General features: G+C 35.4%; 1 protein-coding gene across 2 annotated transcripts; it reads left to right on the forward strand.

The window, feature by feature from the left end:
• LOC129926782 (uncharacterized) lies at nt 1-16,144 on the forward strand. 2 transcript variants are annotated; one of them, XM_056032644.1, is made up of 7 exons: nt 1-482; nt 3,790-3,892; nt 4,997-5,176; nt 6,366-6,425; nt 7,299-7,363; nt 9,752-9,979; nt 13,320-16,144. In XM_056032644.1, exons 2-7 carry the CDS (start codon nt 3,802-3,804, stop codon nt 13,347-13,349), a joined length of 654 nt encoding a protein of 217 aa, XP_055888619.1. In that variant the 5' UTR covers nt 1-482; nt 3,790-3,801; the 3' UTR covers nt 13,350-16,144. The 2 variants fall into 2 exon arrangements, with proteins under 2 accessions (XP_055888619.1, XP_055888620.1); XM_056032645.1 differs by having other exon boundaries at nt 1-288.
• Nucleotides 16,145-23,177: the final 7,033 nt, after the last annotated feature.

The following is a 23,177-nucleotide window of genomic DNA, read 5'->3' on the forward strand; positions in this document are numbered from 1 at the left end:
AGAGTCTAGATCTAGGAAATCAAGGACATTTTCACAAGATGTCAGCAATTGAGAGCTGTAGTCGTAGAAGGAAGTTATGCTAGAAGTGTCGAATTGTACTAGACTAGATAGATTTTGATCGAGAGATTAGAGTATTTAGATATCATATTAGATCTAGAATCTAGAGAAATCTAGTCGTATACGAGTACTGTTAGCACAGTTTCATGAGTTTGGCGTAGCGGTAGTCTTGCCTTTTCATTTTGTTGCCAAACTTTTGGTACAGTAACAGTTACAGTGACACTGACAGTAGTAAGTACCAACACGACAGTCATAGATGATAGACATATCATGTCATATGTCATATGATAGTGAAACTGAAGCATCAAACAGGCACTGAGTTGACTGAGTCGTGAGTGTAGGACTCAAGAGCGTAGCTGTAGGCGTACTAGGGCCTTACTAGGCGTAATTTGTAGGTAGATCTAGGATCCGTAGCCGTAGCGTAGGTAAATCCTGATTTACTAGAGATTATTATATTTTATTACCATATACTTAAGTCTTAATATTACATTATAAGTGTAAGATGTAGACTAGTCAAGTAGGTACTTTGATAACAGTTTCAGACTCATTTTATTGCAGACAGTGACAAAAATGTATCTTTGTTATTAATGAAGTGTTACATCTGGAAACAATCAACTAAGTTAACAAAATATAACTGTATAGAAAAAAGTTGCGTTCAATTCAGGCTAACTTGTACAAAGCTTATATCAACTCTGTCTTTCTGTCTGCCTGGTACAATTTTTTGTACACATTTCTCCCAACCCATTCTTGGATCAAGTTGAAACTTAGCACAATTATTTGTTGTACAAAACATGAATCAATCACAATTTTAACCAGTTAGTTAATTAATTATTGTTAATTAATTAATTTATTTGGCATTGAAAAGGGGAAAGAAATGCTACTTAATGAGACATGTTGGTGTATATTACGTGTTGTACATGATTTTTTCTCCTACTTCCCATTCTCGGATCAAGTTAAAATTGTGCATACTTATTCATAGCCAATGACAATAAATGAATCAAAATAAAAAAATTAACCAATTAGTTAATCAATTAGTGGTTTTAGTTTTTAGTTTGTTTTATTTACCTCAGAGGGTTAGGGTAAACAATGTAATATCAAATGCACGCATAGTTAACTCAGGGGCGCCCCAGGGGGGCTGTAACATCGCCATTGTGGTTCATTTTGTACACCAATGATTTTCAATCCTATAGTCCTATTTTGCTCCTTCACAAAATTCGCTGATGATGCGGCTATTCTTGCCCTGCTCTCAGAGAGCTCAGATGTAAATGAGTATTTCAGAGAAATAGAACACATTGAAAAATTTTGTATAGATAATTTTTTTATTATTAAATGTAAAAAAAAACAACAACAAAGAAATGATAATTGATTTTCGTAGGGAAAAGAAGGAAACTGATATTGTTTCTGTAGCTGGAGAGACCATTGAAATAGTGCAAACTTTTAAATACCTTATAAACCAAATTACCCTTTACTGCAAATACTGATAATATTAGCAAAAAAGGGCAGCAAAGATTATGATTAGGAGACAAAGACATATTACTTAATTTGAACAAAGTAGACAGCATAGAAGATATAGAAGTACAAGGAAAAAAAAACAAACTATTAGCCAACATCAAACCAAATATAGCACCTGGACCTGATGGTATTCCAGCTAGATTACTCAAAGAACTAAGCAATGAGCTAGCCCCAGTGTTCAAAATACTTTTTTCAGGCATCTCTTAACCAGGGCAGAGTACCAAGGGACTGGAAAGAAGCTAATGTCACCCCTCTATTTAAAAAAGGAGAAAAATCTGACCCAGGAAACTACAGACTAGTATCACTTACCAGCATCACATGTAAAATCCTAGAACTCATAAAATGTAGTAACATCATAAACCACTTAGACAAACATAATGTTCTTACTCCATACCAACATGTCTTTAGGAAATATAGATCATGTGAAACACCACTAATAGGACTAATTGATGGTTTTTCAAAAGGTTTAGATGACAGTAAGCAAATAGATACTATCTTACTAGATTTTTTCAAGGCTTTTGACAAAGTTCACCACCATAGTTTGCTTATAAAATTAAAATATTTTGGCATTGATGGTCCATTGCATCAGTGGATTAAAGATTTTCTGATAGGGAGAGAACAAACTGTAATATTAAATGGCTCTAAATTAACACCACTATTAGTAAACTCAAGTGTACCTCAAGGAACAGTCTTAGGTCCACTACTATTGTTCATTTACATAAATGATTTACCAAATTGCATTAGTTCAGGAACAAAAGTCAGATTATTTGCAGACGATTGTATAATATATAGAACAATAAAAAGAACACTAGATACAGATATTTTACAAAGAGAATTAGAGGAATTACAGAAATGGGAATCAAATCGGAGCATGTCTTTCCACCCAAAAAAATGTCAGAGTAACAAAGAGTAACAAAAAAACTAAAACAAATTAATTCCACTTATCTTATTCATGGCAAACCAGTAACACAGACAAAAAAACGCAAAATACCTATGTGTTATAATAAATGTAAAACTCTCAAGGAATCCACATATTGATGAAACTACAAAAAAAGCATAAGGGTTTATTAAAAGAAATTTCTATAAATCAAATAAGAACATAAAACTAAAATGTTATTTAACCTTGGTTAGGCCAATAATATAGAATACTCATCCTCTGTTTGGGACCCCTCAACTCAAGAAAACATTAAGAAACTGGAACAGACACAAAATAGAGCAGTGAGATTCATAACAAACGAATATACACTTTTGATTAGAGTAACACCTTTAGTAAAATCACTAAATTTAGAAGACTTAAAAGTGAAGTAGCAATTATACATAAAACACTGAACCATAATCTTCAAATAAATACAAAAACAAAATTTAATAAAATACTCAGAAAGACACAAAGATAAAGGCACATTCCTAGTTCCATATGCTAGAACAAATTTGTACAAATGCTCTTTCTTCCCTAAGGCTATTAGAGCATGGAATGGGTTGGCTGAGCTAGCCAGGAAAACTAGTGACTTGGCAGAATTTAGGTCATTGATTAATATGCATGACTAAATGCATGACGCGTAGGACATAATCATATTCTTTTTTGAAGTAACATCTGTACCATATAAGATAAGATTACTTAGAAAAATGTCCTCATTTAATGTTAGCAAAAAGGCCTTGGCTATGTTTTATCACGCTCACATCTGCAATATTTTAAGTTTCAATATCACTGCCTGGTATGACAATCTGAACATTAAAAATAAAAGTAAACTTCATAGAATCCTAAATGCTGCTGGTAAAGTAATTGGCAAAAAACAAACCCCATTTGGGCAGCTGTTTGAGACAAACATTCATAAAAAAGCTAAAAAGATTCTAGAAATAAAAAATCACCCTTTGGATCACAAAAGAGACACAAGACACTGACAGCAAAGACACACAGACACAAACACTCTTTTGCTCCACTGGCAATCAAATCATTAAATAGAAACTATCTGGTATAAACTTTTTGCATGTAAATTATAAGTGAGTCTGGTGTGAATGTATATTTTGGTGTAATGCACAAATTGTAATACAATTTGCCTTATGGATAATAAAGATTATTATATTATTATTATTATTATTTAGATAAAAGAATCTTATTCTTGCAGTATTGGGATATATGACAGTTCTTACCCATAGTAAAGCTTTGTTTGTTTTTTTTAAAAGATTTTTGTTTTTACTTTGCTTGTTTTGTTTATTTTGAAGGTGATATTTGAAATGGAAACTATGGCACAGACACAAGTTGTGCTACAAGACATTAATGAACTGATAGATCTTTTCCTTTCTCCCGATTTTGAGCCCTTGCCAAGTAAGTTGTTTGGATTTTCGATGAAACTTTTTTCTTTTATATTTTTCAGTATATATATATATATAAATATATATATATATATATATATATATATTTAGCTTAGTCTCACCCATAGTAGCCTGAGCCCTCCCCACATATAGCAGTGTAATGCATTGAACCAGTCAGACTACTTATCAGTAATCTTCGGTAAAATGATTTAACACATCTCTAACAAGACTAAGATAAGAATCTTTGACTACAACGTTAAGGCAGTCCTACTGTATGGTTCTGAAACATGGAGAACAACTGAAGCAACAACAAAAAAAAAAGTACAGGCCTTCATCAACAGATGCCTGAGAAATATCTTAAAAATACTGTTATGTAAGGCGGTCCTACTGTATGGTTCTGAAACATGGAGAACAACTGAAGCAACAACAAAAAAAAGTACAGGCTTTCATCAACAGATTCCTGAGAAATATCTTAAAAATATTTTGTTACGTTTCTCTTACTACCCAGGCTCTCTTCAAACTACACCACACGACACAACGAGCTTAAAGAACCTCACAACTCAGGGCTTCAAAGTATCAGTAACAGTTTAATTTCAAATACATCACAATTGGCAACAACATTAACACTGACTATCCAAAAAGTTAGCCTTGCTCCGGACTGACTTCACACACCGTGCTGTTTCTGACTTCGCCTCGTTCTGGTCACAGTGCAAGGTAACGTGAAGTGTCTCGACTCAAACACACTCGCTCTTATATAGGGTCCCATCTGGCCTTTTAGAACCGGGTGGAATGTCGCTTGACCACTCGCTTGATTACATTCGCAGTGACCTGCATGCGTAATATTTACAACGCATGTCCTTTCTGAACTGGCGTGTACTGTCACTCGTTGCGGTTGACTGCTCGTCTAGCGCTGGCCTGGGGCGATTTGCGTAGTCTAAAAACAAACACAGCACTACCCCTATCTGTCTCACCACCAGGTTTATAACAATACACTGGTATTAATTGTAATTAATTGTACAGGTCTTCGTAATTAATATAAGTCTGATATAGTTTTTAGTTTTACTAGTGAAAAATGCCAGAAAACGGCATAGATGTTCAAAGTTATTTTATTTTACAGAATCAAAGTCTACAACAAATGTTGATGCATTCCACTTTGAAGCAGAGGGTGAGGAATTTGATGATGACTCTCAACCCAATCCTGATAATTATGCTTCTTTCAAATTACGAGCAGCGGGAAATGAATCTAGATTTTTTAAAGCCACTGATGCTGCAAAAACCAACAGGCCTATAGATACAGGTAAACACAAAGATATTAATTTTTTATTTTGAATAGAATCACATCCGCTTGTAAAAGTTTGATGTCAGCTTTACCAGCTCAAGCTTCTGTTGTACTGAGCAAATTTTTTTTCATGTAGGATTAAGGGATTGTAGTCTTTAACAATGAAATAATAAATTGAATGACAGTGCAAAGAAATGAATAGCTGTGGAATGAAATGAATAGCTGTTGAATAAAATGAATAGCTGTGGGATGAAATAAATGGCTGTGGGATGAAATAAATAGATGTGGAATAAAATGAATAGCTGTGGAATGAAATAAATGGCTGTGGAATTAAATGAATAGCTGTGGGATGAAATAAATGGCTGTGGAATGAAATGAGTAGATGTGGAATGAAATGAATAGCTGTTGAATAAAATGAATAGCTGTGGGATGAAGTTAATGGTTGTGGGATGAAATTAATAGATGTGGAATGAAATAAATGGCTGTGGAATGAAATGAATAGCTGTTGAATAAAATGAATAGCTGTGGGATGAAGTTAATGGCTGTGGGATGAAATTAATAGATGTGGGATGAAATAAATGGCTGTGGAATGAAATGAATAGCTGTGGGATGAAATAAATGGCTGTGGGATGAAATAAATAGATGTGGAATGAAATGAATAGCTGTGGAATGAAATAAATGGCTGTGGAATGAAATGAATAGCTGTGGGATGAAATAAATGGCTGTGGAATGAAATGAATAGTTGTGGGATGAAATGAATAGATGTGGAATGAAATGAATAGATGTGGAATGAAATGAATAGCTGTTGAATAAAATGAATAGCTGTGGGATGAAGTTAATGGTTGTGGGATGAAATGAATAGATGTGGAATGAAATAAATGGCTGTGGAATGAAATGAATAGCTGTTGAATAAAATGAATAGCTGTGGGATGAAGTTAATTACTGTGGGATGAAATTAATAGATGTGGGATGAAATAAATGGCTGTGGAATGAAATGAATAGCTGTGGGATGAAATAAATGTCTGTGGGATGAAATTAATAGATGTGGAATGAAATGAATAGCTGTGGGATGAAGTGAATAGCTGTGGAATGAATTGAATGGCTGTGGGATGAATTGAATGGCTTTGCGATCAGCTTATTCCCATTACACATGATCAAAATCATTAATTTCTTCTTTGTAAATATCATTTGTATTTGAATTCAACAGAGACATGTGGCAGGACTTTGGCCAAAATGGGAGATGAATTTTACTCCAGCAAAATGAAGGGTAGGTAATATTTAGTCTTAGACTCCAAAATGAGAGTGTTTGTATGTGTTTGAAGGCTTGCGACAGAAAAGAAAGTAGTTTCAGAAATTTACAAGAAAATGACAAGTTTTTTGGCTGCATTGCTGGCCAGGTAAATGTATGACTAACAAAGCAATTACAGAAACATTGCCAAAAAAGAACTATAAGCCACAGTGCTAATAGCAAAATTATCAATCCATTTTGTAGATGCCAGGACCCAAAGCGTTACCATCATAGGCATTGATTTGCCTACCAGTAATTACAGAACATTTTTTTTTAAATGTGTGAGTACTCAGACGGCTAAAAGCTCCACACTCTATTTCTTGTTTCGGTCGATTCCAGTTACAAGGCTACCTCTTTTATTAGTAGGACAGATAGTAAACTTTCTCCAATCTTATCACTATAGTTAAGTCAATGGTGACCAAAAATATAATTGTATATTGGAGGTCAAAGCAAAGCTCTAGATTATTCTTAGCTTTATTGGGAGTGACTATTCAACACTGCACTAATCCTTAATCTTCAGAATCAAAGAGTGTGCCATTATTATTATTCAACAGTGTATCTTGACAGCAGTTTTGGTCATTGTAGCTGATGAAGGCCGCGTGGCCCAAACGTCCTTTGTTTAACTTGGTCTGGCGGGGTTACATATATGCATGGTTTTCATATTTCCTATACAGTCGTTTATCCCTGCCGCAGTAAATCTTGGTCTTTTTGAGTCTTTGGTCATTAATAGGTTTAATTTTTTTCTAATCAACTGACATTCAAGTCTAAAAGATAAAATAAAACTTAATAAATTTTATTTTTTTTTATTTTTTTTTTAAGCTTTGAAATAAAATGTGTCTCATGTATCCTCAGAGCGAATGACAGTCAAAGAACAGCTCCGGAGAATCTTTCAACCTCTTGCTCTTGAAAGTCGTAGCGTAAGTTGGAGTTACTGTATTTTAGTTTTTTTAACCTGGCTGTGCCGTGAGCTCATAGATACAAAACCAATGGTCTTGAGGTCAAATCCTAGGGGAGGCTAACAGGATTAATAATTCAATAACCCACAACCTGAAATTTTGCTAAGAGTACGTTTGAGTTTGTCATGGTGCTGACACTATACCCTCATTACCAGTTGGTCATTAAAACAGGCCTTTACGTCTTCTCCCTCCGCGATGTAGTTTTGAAATAACTTTTGTCTGCATAATCATTGGATTCAGTGTCATCTGAAGACTAAGGAAAAAAAAAAGCATCTTTGTATCAAGTCAGAGGGAGAGGGTTTGTCACACTTAATTTCTTGAATCGGAAAAGAGCTGACCAGGTAGTTAGGACACTCAGTGTGTGTGTGTGTTTAAACAAATGTGTTCGTTCCTAGACTGAATAATATCGAAGACTTTGAAACGAATTCAATTTAGGAATATTTAGAGAAAGATAAAAGTGTAATAAAGAAGCTTGAAGGATTTAAACAATCCCGAAAGGTCTTTGTACGATATAAGGAACAGAGCTAGCTAGCAGGGTCATTGTTTCGGAGTCATTGTTCAGTATTCTGTGATGGATAGTTATTGATTGTCAGTATCTTTACTGTGCTTTATTTATTCAGCAATAATATTATATGCCAGTCAAGTTAATATTCTATTTGTACAAGTTATTTATATTTTATGTTAGCAGGGTCATTGTTCGGAGTCATTGTTCAGTATTCTGTGATGGATAGTTATTGATTGTCAGTATCTTTACTGTGCTTTATTTATTCAGCAATAATATTATATGTCAGTCAAGTTAATATTCTATTTGTACAAGTTATTTATATTTTATGTTAACAGGGTCATTGTTCGGAGTCATTGTTCAGTATTCTGTGATGGATAGTTATTGATTGTCAAAGTATCTTCACTGTGCTTTATTTATTCACCAATAATATTATATGCCAGTCAAGTTAATATTCTATTTGTACAAGTTATTTATATTTTATGTTAGCAGGGTCATTGTTCGGAGTCATTGTTCGGTATTCTGTGACGGATAGTTATTAATTGTCGTATCTTTACTGTGCTTTATTTATTCAGCAATAATATTATATGCCAGTCAAGTTACTATTCTATGTACAAGTTATTTATATTTTATGTTAGTTCATCGCTGGATTGTTTGCTTATTGAAGTGAGTTTGAAAGCGATCAACTGAAGGAAAATGTTGTCAACGCTGTGTCTCTTCATTGGGTTTAAGTAAATGCATAAAGGCACTTACTGTAGTGTATTTATGTTTCTTGTTGTGTGTTGTGAACTGATCTGTTCTTGTGTGTCAAAATGTCTTGGTGTCCAGGTCAGCTTGTGTGTGTGTGTACTGTGTTACTATGAACTGTTTTGTCATTCTTGTTCAATAAAGCTTAGAATCAAGACATGTCTTCCTGTAGTATTTTATTAGGCTACTACACTTACAAACTTGTGTATGTCATGTAACTTGAGAAGACAACACTACTCTCCAAAATAAAGTCATAATTCATTATTTATTTATTTTAGATTAAAAATATTTTTTTCTATCAAACTTTAGTAACTAACTGTAAAAAAAATACTTAATAATCAATCTTTAAAGTATTCATTATTTTACTTTTCTATTCTCCATAAAAAAGTAAAATATTCCTTTCAAAACTTGCAATCTAAGGGGACAGAAGATGTAAACTTCATCTGTTTCTAATGTTGACCATTAACAATGGTGCCATGTGGCCAACACAATAACCAACCACCTTTACTTTTACCCACTAGAGTTGGGGTGACTCAGAGTTGTTTAATAATTGATGAAATTCAAAGTCCCAGTCTTCACCAAAATATGAACACAAGTTGTTCGATAGCCAAGAGTTGTATCACTCAGTCCTTCCCCCCCCCCCCCCCCCCCTTATTCTCTCTGTTCTTTTATATTATAAACAAAATTTTGAATTAGTCAGGTTAACTTACATTAACATCTTCTTTATTTCTCAAGTCAAACTAAGCTAGCTTTTATAATTTCTTTTGATGTTAACTCTTTCTCTCCGCAATTATTTTTCCACGTTTTGAAGGAATTCTTCATTTGGCTCATTACTATTTCACTACCCTGTTATGATTGGGGCTTCAATAGCTTTGTTGTTTGTTATCAGAAAATGTTCTATTTGGTATAGAATTAAAGGGAAATGCATGCTCTTTTTATATAATTCAAAGTCAAGTTTAAAAAATTAAACATTAATTTAATTTAATGAGGTCAAAATCAACGATGGTATCGTCGATTAGGAGAGACAGAGTTAAATGAAAAGAATGTCTTTATTTAAAATCATAATGTTGCTCAATATTTGTATTCTGTTTCTCTATTAGACTGACCCTGAGGTGGAGAAAAACACTTGGGAGAAGTTTAAAAATGTGCTGGACTCATACATAGCCACCGGTTCAGGGGATGCTCCGAAGGTGTTGGGGGCCATCTTACTTTCTGTCAGTGGACTGTCGTATCTAGGCAGCGGAGTTAAAGATCAGGTGAAAAACTTCACCAGAAGATATATAGCACAGAGAAACTTGGACCGTGATATTGCTCGTATGGGAGGCTTGGTAAGTTGGAGTAGGCTACTGCAGTGTTTCCCAAACTGTGTTCCGTGGGACGCCAGTGTTCCTCGAAGCCTGAAAAGGTGTTCCATGAACTGCTGGAGTAATTAACTATAAGGCCACTACGTGAATTAATCTTTCAAAAAGATAGGCAAAGTGTTCCGCTAAATACTCAGAATGTGCGAAGTGTTCCGTTAAGGAAAAAGTTTGGGAACCACTGGGCTACTGCATGCTTCTACATATGTGCTACTTGTGTACTAGATCTAAACTTTCTTTGTTCAATAGCTAACCCTTACTTTAGATAGAAGAAACTATCCTAAAATTATATGAACCACCTAGCCATCAAATGTATGGCCAAGGGTCATTAACTCTTTTTCTCTGTAATTATTTGCCACGTTTCGACAGGATTCTTTATTTTGCTCGTTGCTCAGTAGTATTTCACTACCCTGCTATGATAATTTTTTGTTTGTAAACAGAAAATGTCTTATTTGGTTTAGAATTAAAGAGGAATCCAGGCTCTTTTTATATAAAAGACAAAGTAAAGTTTATAAAATCTAACATTAATTTAATTTCATGAGTTCAAATCAACGATGGTTTCGTCAATTAGGAGAAAAAGAGTTAACTGCTTGGATTACTCTTATCTCAAATTCCGATTCAAAATTTGAATCAAGTTTTTTTTTGTTTGTTTGCTGAGAACTAAAAGATAGACACATACATTTCCATAAAGGAGAATGGATCACTGCACACTGAGCATCCTAGAAGACCATGAAAGACATGCTATACAAAAGCACTGAACAGCTACAAACTTCCGTGTAGCATTAGCAACATTTGCTGAGGCGTAAAACACAATCACATCCAACGTAGCTGTATGCTAGCTGGAGGCCCCGGGGATGAGTGTCAAAGCGCATGGCTTCTGAACTGGGGATCCCGGGGTCCAAAGACGGATTTTTTTTTTAGGGGTCTTTAGGGCGCATCTGAGTCCACCCGGCTCTAATGGGTACCTGACATTAGTTGGGGGGAAAAGTAAAGGAGGATGGTGGTTGTGCTGGTCACATGACAACCTTGTTAACGATGGCCACAGAAACAGAAGACCTTTACATCATCTGCCCTAGAGATCGCAAGGTCTGAAATGGGAACAGTAAGCCGGCTAATGCTTAACGCACATGATGACTTTTGTGTGCTGTTTTGTCTACAAGAATGAAGCTACTTTCTATTCTAACACAATGTGTTTATCTTAAAAGAAATGTTATACTCTAGTTTTATTTCATTCACCTTGTTCACTTCCTAATCATTAATTATGGATTAAATGAAAAGCATGATGAACAAATGTCAGTCTGTAGAAATAGATTATCAGATTTTTGTAATTCTAGGCTAATGTAGAGTTAGTATGAATGAATGAAGTCTGAATCTGTCTTTTGAGACATTTTATTTGCATTTTGGCACAAAAATATCAATGAGGAATATATGTTAAAGGTAATAAAAGATTTTATCTAATATTTTTATATTGATCTACATCTAAAAGCAATAATTGAAGGGGAAAAAACATACAAAGAAAAAATGTATAACTTTTTTTTTCAAAACAACTTCAAGCATGCTGGGATGGATTAAAGAAAAGCATGCTGGGATGGCTTAAAGAAAATAACAGGTGGTGCCTCAACAAAGAAGATTTTTTTGCGATAAAAATAGAAAATTTTTAATGAAGGAAAACCAAAATCTCTATGTCAATTTTGTGATTGAAGATGAAGTGACCTTACTATTCATAACAGTAAATGTAATAAAGGCTTTTCCATCAGATAAATTAGTAGAAATTTGGTTAATGAATGTGTAAAACAAACATAACCTATGCCATATCTTTAACTACTCGATAAAAGCATGCTTAATTTCAGAAATCTGGAAAACTTCAGAAATCCTACCAGTACCCAAAAAAAAAAAAAAATTGGTAGTCTTATAACTAATAGATTTCTGCCCGGTAGCACTAACATTTATAGCTGTGAAATGCTTTTTAAAAATATGCATTTAAACAACTTGTAACAAAAGCCGATAACTGCCTCACCAGTATGCAGACAAAGCAGCCTGGGGAACTGATAATGCAAATCTATTTCATTTGGACCAGCTCTATATGCATCCAAATCATATGCATAAGATCTCTTCTTAGATTTCTTTCTCAGCTTTTAACACCAAACAGCCACATCAACAAATCAAGCAATTTAAATCTCAGCCCTTCACTAATTAATAAAGCCGATCTATGAGAATTTAAGAGGGTTGTGGTGGCTGAGTGGGGAAGCACTTGGCTTCTGAACCTGGAGTCCTGGGCTCGAATCTTGGCGGAGACTGGGATTTTGAATTTCAGGAATTTTAGGGCACCCCTGAGTTCACCCAACTCTAATGGGTACCTGACTTTAATTGGGGAAAGTAAAGGCGGTTGGTTGTGTGCTGGCCACATGACACCCTGCTCATTAACTGTTGGTTATAGAAACAGATGGCCTTAACATCATCTGCCCCATAGATTGCAAGATCTGAAAGGGAACCGTAACTCTTTTTTTTTTTAACTTTACCTACACTAATGACTTAATTATATTTGTTAAATTTGCTGATGTCATAGTTGGTTTTATTTCAGGACACAAAACTCAGTATCAAAGACTTTACAAACCATTACAAACTTTCTAGAATTGAATGTCACAAAAAATAAAGAACTCATTATTGACTTTAGAAGAAAAAAGCAATTAACACATGATCTCAGGATAAACAATATTCTAATACTTCATCTACTCATACATATATCTGGGTGTCATTGTAGACAACAGGCTCTCAAGGGAAGAGCATCTTGAAAACCCAGCAAATAAAATCACAGATATATATTACAAAAAAAAAAGATTAATTTTAGTGAATGAATGAATTGCCTGCGCTAGCCAGGAAAACCAGTGACTTGGCAGAATTTAGGTCATTGGTTAATATGCATTACTAAATGCATGACGCATAGGACGTAATCATCTTCTTTTTCGAAGTAACGTCTGTATTATATAAGATCAAATCGTCTTTAAGTCTGAAACTTCTTTCCATCAATGCAGGAGCTCAGTGCTACAAAAACTTATTTAATTTTTATTTTGCGAGACAGTATCAGCGCTACAAAAACTTATTTAATTTTTATTTTGCGAGACAGTATCAGCGCTGCTCGTCGACTGTTCTCTTTTGTGTGTTTCTCTTGGGAACGTTTTTGTTTTTTAATCCTAGCACATTCCCAATCTGGATCAATAATTAGTCTTAGACATTATTTACTATTTACTGCCATGTACATATTTTTTTTTTCTGATGGATTGTTTGACTGCTTCTTTTTGTTAAATTTCAGAATGCCATAATGTCCACTCAATTAGATTGAGAGCTAACGGGAAATGACATTCAAGAGATGTTTTAACCAGCCGCCTTCAATTGCTCATAAACTTCCAGGTGTAATCAATGATGGTAGGAACTCTCTTACATTGAAAAGTGCATACTCATGACCTTTATTTTAATTCTTTATGTACGCCAGTTATTATTCATTTCTTTTTTTTTTGTATAACTGAAAAAGTTTTTGCTTCAAGTGTTTGACTGACTACTATTAAAAAAAAAAGAAACACAATATAAAGAAAACTACATTTGGTATTATCAGATTTTGTGTAGACTTGCCACAATAAAGTTAATATTTATTGCATGTTTAGCATTTTCCATGACATGTATGCAATTTAGCAAAACTTGTTTTATTATCATTTAAACTTTTAATCATCAAATTAGGAGCAGCAATGCTTTTTAAGATATGCTTGTAAGAAATTGATTTTGAGAATGTCTTTTAGGGAGCACTCTTAAAATAATGTAATACAATGTAATATAATTCAGAAAGATTTTTTCAGAATGAGAATAGCATATTTATGTTTGTCATTGTTAATTTTGTGAACATTGTTTCATTTTGACTGTTGATGCTTTGTTCTAAATAATTTTCTTGCCAATAATGCACAACACGTATGTTAGTACATTTTAATCCACTAAATTGAACCACATCAGGACATTATTGCATTGGTTCTACTAACCGGCTGGTTCGATTACACTAGCATGCCCCAAATTTGCTTGTGTAATTTTTTTTATATGTGCAATATAAACACATAGCAAAGCATACAAACAAGAACAATGGATATTACTTAAATTTTTTAGAAAGATCTACAACAAATGGTCCTACAACAATTTAGTCAATGTTTTCTCATAAAGCCACCACAAATGGAGGAGCTGGAATACTCATCAAATGGCCCGATGGAGAAAAACTAGAAAAATCCATTGCAACTGGAGAGCTTTTTGACAGCCACAGAGCGGAAAGGGAAGCACTAGAACTAGCTGCTACCATGCAAATCATCCAAGTACCCCACCCAGTCAGATTGTCTTTCTAACCGATGCAAAAATAACCCTCCAAAGCTTGGAAAACTCTGATTCCTCCTATATAAAAATGACTCAGGACAGCACTTATAAAGCTCAAGAACAACAGCAAAAAAACTGTTATTCAATGGATACTAGCACCAGCAAGGCTGACACACTCGCCAAGAGTGGGAGAACAAACTCACAATTAAACATTGCAGTCTATACAGAAGAAATGAAGAAACTAATAGTAAATAAAATAAATGAGAAATGGACAAGCTGTCATCCAAATCACAATAAAGATGATGCCTATTATAAGCTATCCCGACAAGATTAATGTCTAATTTTTCGACTCAGGACCGGACACAACAGAATGCGACAACACATGTACCGGAAGCTCAAAATTGGAACCAGTGAAATCTGCCCATGTGGAGTGCCACCAGAGAATGCTGACCATGTCCTTCAAAACTGTTCTCTTTACCATGAGGCCCTTACAAGACACTGGCCCCAAAACACCCCAATAGAAAGAAAACTATAGGGATAGCTCCCTGATTTGGAAACCACTGTGCAGTTCATCTCATGTATTGGTCTAGTCATCTGAACACTCCAACATAACAATGAGAAGGAAGAAGAAAATTCAATGTTTAAAGAACTTTTCCTGTGTGATCTGACACATTCTATTGATGAACTGCTCTTAAACCAAATCACCACAAAAATCTAGCGCTCACAATTTTCTTTTCCTTCAAGCCACTAGCCCCGAATCAGTCATGAGTCTCTCTGCAAATTGAGTAGAAATGGCAATGTCTTAATCTTCATTTTCAGTGTATCATTGAAGTTTGGTGTTGTTGGGTATATATTCTTCAAGGTTTTAGATCTATTGAAGTTCCACATTTCAACCTTGTAGCATTTTTTTTTTCTTTTCACTCTCTCCTTCTGTTGTCTGATTATACAGAATTTCAGTCTGAATCAGCAGATAACATTACACGCATATTATAGGTTTTATTTCTGTACTTTAGGATTCGGTTTGAATAAGTGACTGGTTCAATTAACCATATTTGACTGTAGACCATTACATTCCTGTCATTAACTCAAGCATAGTCAGTGAAGGTTTGAGGCGTGTTGTATGACCCACACATTCTTCTCATAAGAAATGAGTGTAGAAGAAATCACAAATATTTAGTACCGGTATTGTATGTTTTTAGTCTGTAAAGGTACTCTTTGTTTTGGTCGTTGTTGTAACTTCTTTGTTTCCTGTTCCAATGTTGATTAAAAAAACTATGCAAGAAGGCTTCCATTTAAATTACAATAAAATATTTTATGTATACTATGTGATAAAAAAAAACATTTTTTAAAGACCTATTCAAATTTTTTATTCCAAAATATTTTTTTCGGATGGATGGAAGTGTTTATCTTATGGCTGTGAAAAAAAAAGTTTGGATACATCTGAAACATATTGAGAGTTGGCAAGTAACTTTTCTCTTAGTAAATCATTATAGAATTTACATGTAATGTATTATGAAAATCTTCAAGTGTGGCAGCTCTTCCTAATATTATATTTTATGTTTTATTAAACATAAAAAAAAAAAGAATTCAATGTTTGACTCTTGTTTGTTGATGTCAATGTGTGCAACTTATGTACATCAATCTTATCTACTCTATGATATTATCTTGTAACTGATCTTCAAATACTTTAAATTAATTTTGGATTTATATCTTAAGACAAGTGTCAGAATGTCAAATGGTTTAACAAAGAAAGGATGGGCTTAAATAAAAGAACATTTGTATGACAACCTATTTCTTTTTTGTTATATATTTTTGTTTAAGATAATGTTATTGGTTCAAACAAATGGAAATTCAGCTTGACTACAATAGTCCACCTCAGCGTATAACAATATAGATGCCAATATGAACAACATTCACACACGAAAGACGTAGGCCTACACTCTCACTCACACGGGGGGGGGGGGGGGGGGGGACCTAGGTTCGATTCGAACTTCAGTGAAGACTGGAATTTTGGGATTTTTATGGCGCCCCTGAGTCCACCCAACTCTTATGGGTGCCTGACTTTCGTTGGGGAAAGTAAAAGCGGTTGGTCGTTTTGCTGGCCACATGACACCCTGCCTGTTAAGCGTTGGCCACAGAAACAGATGCCCCATAGATCGCAAGGTCTAAAAGGGGAAACTTTACTTTTTTTTTTTACTACTGGCACGACCAGCGCTTTATTAATTAGGCTTCTATGTACTTCTCAGTGACGACACCATAGCTGAAAGTGGGGTAATGGGGTTTTTAAACCTTTCTGTTTCAGTCTATCTTATCTTATGAAATACAGATGTTACTTAAAAAAAGGATGATTCGGCCTACGCATGTTATTAGGTCAATCTAATTATGCTTGTTAATCAATGACTTAAATTTTGCCAAGTTATTGGTTTTCCTGGCTGACTCAGGCAGCCCTGAATGGCTACTTTACTTTAATTTTCTCCCTAATAGAGAGGAGACGACCATTTCGTCCAGGTCTGACGTAACAGTGGTTTAATGGGTGAAGGTTGTCTTTGAGAATCGTGAGCGTTTTGGAAGGAAAGGCATCTTTCATGGAAAAAGTTCTTTAACTCTTTCTCTCCGAACTGACGATACCAGCGTTGATCCCACCAGAATGTGGTAAATAATTACGGAGAGAAAGAGTTAAGAGATGGTAGCTGTGTTCGAGTGATATAAGATATAAAAAAAAAAAAAAAAAACATTATTATTTTCTCTCAACGTTGTTTTTTTTTTCAATGATTATATACATTGACTTTTAAGTTCTTATAAGGGTGGAGACTTAACCCATGAAACTCTAAAGTATTTAGCAAAGATTTCTTTCATCAGTGGTCAGGAATGAACTGACCATCATAGCCTTTTATCTGAAAGCCACTTTTGTGTGTGTGTGTGTGAAAACTGCATAACATACTTGTCAGACGTTTCTTTAAAAAGAAGATAATTATGTATCGTTTTAGGTGATGGATGCCATACAAATTTGATTCCTGGCCTAACAAAATATACACTTTGTGGAAATATTTTACTTAACCAGTCATTAGGGCAGGGGTTCTCAAACTCTCAACCAGTCATTAGGGCAGGGGTTCTCAAACTCTCAACCAGTCATTAGGGTTTGCAAATTAAATTTCTTCGATTCTGAAGATTAAGGATGAGTGAATCATTTCCCTTGACCACTCAAACCCAGTCGCGACCAGCATATTTTGCCACATCTGATGCAGACAATGCCTGTCTTCTTTGGGTCTCAAATGTGTGTCCCAGAAATAGCGTGAGAGCTCTACAGCTGTTTCTTTCACATGTTATCTGATGCCATTCTGCTTTCCTAACTCTTCAACAAATTCATAGATCAACAAAGAAATACATATATTAATCGCTCAAGTATCCCTTTGGGTTTACCCAATCAGATGCTTGAAATACAAGACAAGAGAAAGATCAAGTAAATTTTGGACTGAGCGCAAGAGGTCTACAACAAACCAAGAGAGAGAGAGCGAGAGAAAGAGAGAAACAGAGAGAGAGAGAGAGCGAGAGAAAGAGAGAGACAGAGAGAGATAGAGAAAGAGAGAAACAGAGAGAGAGAAAGAGAGAGACACACACACAGAGATAGAGAGAGAAAGAGAAACAGAGAGAGAGAGAGACAGAGAGAGAGAGAGAAACAGAGAGAGAGACAGAGAGAGTGAAACAGAGATATATATATAGAGAGAGAGAAAGAGAACAAGAAATGGGAATCAAATTGGAGCATGTCTTTCCACCCAGAAAAATGTCAGTTGTTAAGAGTAACAAAAAAAAAAAAAAACTAAAACAAATCAATTCCACTTATCTTATTCATGGCAAACCAGTAAAACAGACTTAAAAGGCAAAAATACCTAGGTGTTATAATAGATGAAATACTATCATAAAATCCCCATACTGATGAAACTATAAAAAAAAAATCAAACAAAGCATTAGGGTTTATTAAAAGAAATTTCTATATAAATCAAATAAGAACATAAAACTAAAATGTTATTTAACCTTGGTTAGACCAATAATAGAATAGGCCTATGCATCATCTGTTTGGGACCCCACATCTCAAGAAAACATTAAGAAACTGGAACAGACACAAAATAGAGCAATGAGACTCATAACAAACGAATATTCACATTTGACTAAAGTAACACCTTTAGTAAAATCAATAAATTTAGAAAGCCTACAGGATAGCAAGACTTAAAGTAGCAATTATACATAAAATATTGAACCATAATCTTCAAATACAAAAACAAAATCTAATAAAAAAGGCCTAATCCGAAAGACACAAAGATAAAGGCACATTCCTCGTCCCATATGCTAGGACAAATTTGTACAATTGCTCCTTCTTCCCTAGTGCTATTAGAGCATGGAATGGGTTGCCTGAGCTAGCCAGGAAAACAAATGGCTAGGCAGAATTTAAGTTATTCACTTTACATGCATGAATAGATGCATGACGCCTAGGACGTAATCATCTTCTTTTTTGAAGTAACGTCTGTATTTTATAAGATAAGATAGTACATTTTAGAGTAAGTGCTGGAGCTCTACACCACGGACGTCTCACGCAGCACCAACCATTACTCCTAGCAGAAAGAAGATCATCTTCCAAATCTCACTGCAATGGCTCCTCTGTAAAAGCCGAAAGATTGAATGAAGTACCGGTACTTAGGTATCTCCTGATGGATGATTATTATATGTGGATATGCGTAGTAAACGAGGAGCCAACAAATATTGTTGACAAGGAAATGCAGTAACCGCATATTCTGATGATGTCATTCTTTAAGTCGTATGTGCATGTAATCAATAAAAAAAAACAACTAATTTCACCAGTAAACATATATAGAAATATGGGAAAACCCGATAAGCGGCGCTACCCCCCCCCCCCCCAAAAAAAAAAAAGGGGAATAGCTGTTATTAGTTGTTGTGTGTGCTGCTGTCTCTGTCCGTCCCGTTTAGATCGTAAAAACTAGAATAGATATTGAACATTTGATATCGTGATATTTTAGATGTTGCAAAGTTCTGGTGCAGCGGCGTCTATTTTTTTTTAAGAGACACGCTTAATTTGTATACTAAATATGCAAGCGCTATTTAAATAAATATTCACCATTCCTACAACTATTCACTATTGGCCTTTTAGTAAAAAAAAAAAAAAAAAATCATACGTGACAAATCAAATCATATATTTTATATGAAACCATTTATGTATGTAGTGCAGATGATGCAAAGGTTATCTACTTCTGTGGCCCACGGTTAACCAGTGTCATGTGGCCAGCACAACGACCAACCGCCTTTACTTTTCCATAACTAATGCCAGGTACCCATCGGGTGGGTGGACTTCGAGGCGCCATGAAGATCCTAAAATTTCTAAAATAATGTTATAAAAAAATTGTGTATCACTACATGTAGTGTTTTCTGCTACACAAGCTACTAACATTTTAAAGAAGGTGTTTATTTTTGTTTTGAAAGAGAGAAAATGTATGTGTGTGTTTCCTTCCTTTTTTTAATAACATTTTATAAGAAGAATTACTGTTATACAAGTGGTCAACCATTTTGTCAATTTAATCGAAAGGAAATGTTTCTTCTTTGAAAGATTGTCCCTTTACAAAACCACCTATTTGATTGTCATTCAACAACATTTGTTAGGCCAGGCTCACGCCAAGCAATATCTTTCTATAAAATAAGATAAGATCAGATAGCTAAGATAATTTTATGCTCCAAACATAGAAAATTTATTTTGACTTTTGATTACAATTTTTCACCTCAGCATAACCTATAACAAAAACAATATAGATGCGAATACAATCTACATACACCCACGTAACATTCGCACACACACTCACAACCAGCGCTTTATGAAGTAGACTTCTGCGTACTTCTCGAAGACGACAGCTGATCTTGTAACACTCTGACCGAAAGTGGGATAAAGGAGTTTTAAATCTTTCTGTTTTAGTCCTAATGGAAAGGAAACGACCACTTCATCCAGATCTGATGTAACAGTGGCTTAATGGGTGCAGATTGTATTTAAGGATCGTTAGTTAATAATTTCTGATATTCATTCTGAGAATATCGAAATCTGTCTTTTTACATGCCTTCGGGAAATGGAGGGGGTTGGCAGATTCGGAATTGTTGTTTTTTTTCCACACAAGTTATTTTTGTAACCATGTTTTATTTAGTAGAAGGGGCATGTTGATATGGTGCGCAAAGGTGCACGCGTTCAATATAATAAAGTATCATTCTCCGCCATGACACGAATGGTTGTTGTTTGTTTATTGCTGACTGTGAATCTAGATCTTAATTAACAGGGCACGTACATTTCTTGTTTAATTATTTTTTGCATCATGAAAACTGAGCCCAACAAAGTCAGGTATACGTAGAGGTTCACTTTATTTGTGGACTAATTCATGAGATGGCGATTTATATAGCCACTACTTCCTATATATATATAGAGAGAGATGTACAGCAGGCATGAGAATTTCAACCATTGTTCTGACACTAGATATTTGCGAACAATCACGTTAGCCGAGACGTTTCGAAATTTCTTATACGAAAAGATTTGAGTCGAGATGGACGGAGTTGCCTCTCGCGAAAAACAATCTAGGCCTACATTTTAAAAGGTCCTTAGAAGATGAAACATCAGTTCTTACTAATTGTACTATAGGCCTAATATTCAAACACGGATAGCTAATTACAATAAAATTTTTAAAAATATAACCCTCTCTTGAAAAATACATTGACTGACTTATTTTCTCACCCCCTTTATTTTGCCAGGACGTCGTCTACAGTTAAAGAAACGCTGCTGTATAAGTAGCGTTTTAAAAAAAAATGGAAGCCGTTTGCTATTAATAGGGAAAATATTTTTCTCATGTTGACAAGTTTGGTTCTGAGATTTAAAAAAAAAATAAATAATTATATACACAGTGAAAAGCTATATTTAGAGTCTACACCAAGATCCAAAAATTGCTTCTTGAATAGTTTTTGAGCATAGACATAAATAAAGCTGCTTTCATAATAGTACACAAACATAATCAAAAATAAGCTTGCCAAGTAGGAAAATGGGAAATCCCTTAACTGAATTGGCCTTGTAAATTAACACAGAATACTGTGGCCTAATTATATTTGGCTTGGAATCCCTCTCTCTATTTGTCATATTGTCTACTAATGTCATCATTATTTTTTCTATTGAGCGTATAAACCGAAAAAAACAAACGAACTCTACTTTATGAAGCTGATGACTTTTAGAATGAGCGATTACTTTGTTCTTAACATCTAATAAACGATAGATTTTTAAAAATAAAATCTGTTGCCATCCCACTGACGTCTGTATTTTAGAAGACAAGATTATAAGACTTGAAATGCTAGTGAAATCCAAATGTTTGTTTGCAAATTGTTTCCGATGCTGCTTCCAAGTTGAAGATAATCTACTCCCTTGTCCGAACCTCATACAGAACGACGCGGGAAGGCAGCGGGCAGGGTATGAACCCTGGATCCCGACCGCACGACCAGGCCGACAGCCTTGATGTAAAGAACTGAAATTCCATAATGCTTCTACCGAGGCGCCACCTTAAGGTTCGCTACCCGCTATTAGCCTATCTGCTTCCACTGACACTTCTACCGAGGCGCCACCTTAAGGTTCGCTACCCGCTATTACCCTATCTGCTTCCACTGACACTTCTACCGAGGCGCCACCTTAAGGTTCGCTACCCGCTATTAGCCTATCTGCTTCCAGTGACACTTCTACCGAGGCGCCACCTTAGGGCCAGAGGGATCTGGAATTAACTCGATCTCATTGAACCAGCAATCTGTGCACCTTTATTGACCTCCCTTGCTCTGTTAGCTCGTTGGGGCACCACTCATAATCGGTCAACCGTCTTCCTCCATCCCTCTCTGTCCTTAGTATAGAGCAGCGGTTCTCAACCTTTTATGCTCGGCGACCCCTTTTTACAATCCCCCACTGTTCTGCGACCCCCCCCCCTCCCCACACACGCATACAGCAATAAAAGAATAGACAATAAAAATTCATTTTTTCGATGGTCTTTGGCGACCCCTGGCAAATCGTCAATCGACCCCCAAGGGGGTCGCGACCCACAGGTTGAGAACCCCTGGTATAGAGTGACTTCTTATGGTCCGACAGTTACTCTGGGTAGGGCACGTATCCCGTGTGGGAGACGAACGTATGCCAAATGCAGTCTTTTTTTGTGAGTTAAAAGGTGGTCGACGTAACAGAGGTGCCCCGCGGAAACGCTTCAAAGACCAGCTTAGGAGTCAACTTTCCTTGGCTGACTTAAAAGAGAGCACAAAGTTGCATGCGGCCTCAGAACGAGACAGTCGGAGGTTACTCATGAAGGCCGCGGGATACACATTTGAGACCAAAAGAAAATCCGCTGCCGAGGACAAACGCAGACGGCGAAAAGAAAATCTCAATCGACCACCTGCGGACAATGGTTATGCTTGCACTAGATGTGGCAAAATATGTAGGTCACAGCTGGGGCTGCGCAGCCACGGGAAATACTGCATTCCTCACTAATCTTCGGACTCAAAGACAAGCCTTATTAATTTTTGATAATAAACTGTGCTGATATTTATATTAATTTATTACATATGTAGTAAAATTTAAATTCTCTATGTATAGCTTTATTTAATAGTATTTATATTGTTTAGTGGTCTTACACAGTGGCGTAGCTAGGGTGGGAGGGGGGGGGGGAGAATTGAAAAAAACAACAACAGGCCACAACATGAGTGGGGCCCCCAAATGAATATTTTTTACATTAAAAATTAAATATTACGCAAAATATGGAAATTT

This window comes from Biomphalaria glabrata, chromosome 6, assembly GCF_947242115.1.
Source record: "Biomphalaria glabrata chromosome 6, xgBioGlab47.1, whole genome shotgun sequence".
Classification (NCBI taxonomy): Eukaryota; Metazoa; Mollusca; class Gastropoda; family Planorbidae; genus Biomphalaria; species Biomphalaria glabrata.

Bases quoted from the DNA above. Each gene is read 5' to 3' on its own strand.
- LOC129926782 (XM_056032644.1), top strand. From the start codon at position 3,802: ATGGAAACTATGGCACAGACACAAGTTGTGCTACAAGACATTAATGAA. The intron at 5,177-6,365 runs GTAAACACAAAG...TGAATTCAACAG, and splicing joins CAACAGGCCTATAGATACAG to AGACATGTGGCAGGACTTTG. The intron at 9,980-13,319 runs GTAAGTTGGAGT...GTTAAATTTCAG, and splicing joins TTGCTCGTATGGGAGGCTTG to AATGCCATAATGTCCACTCA.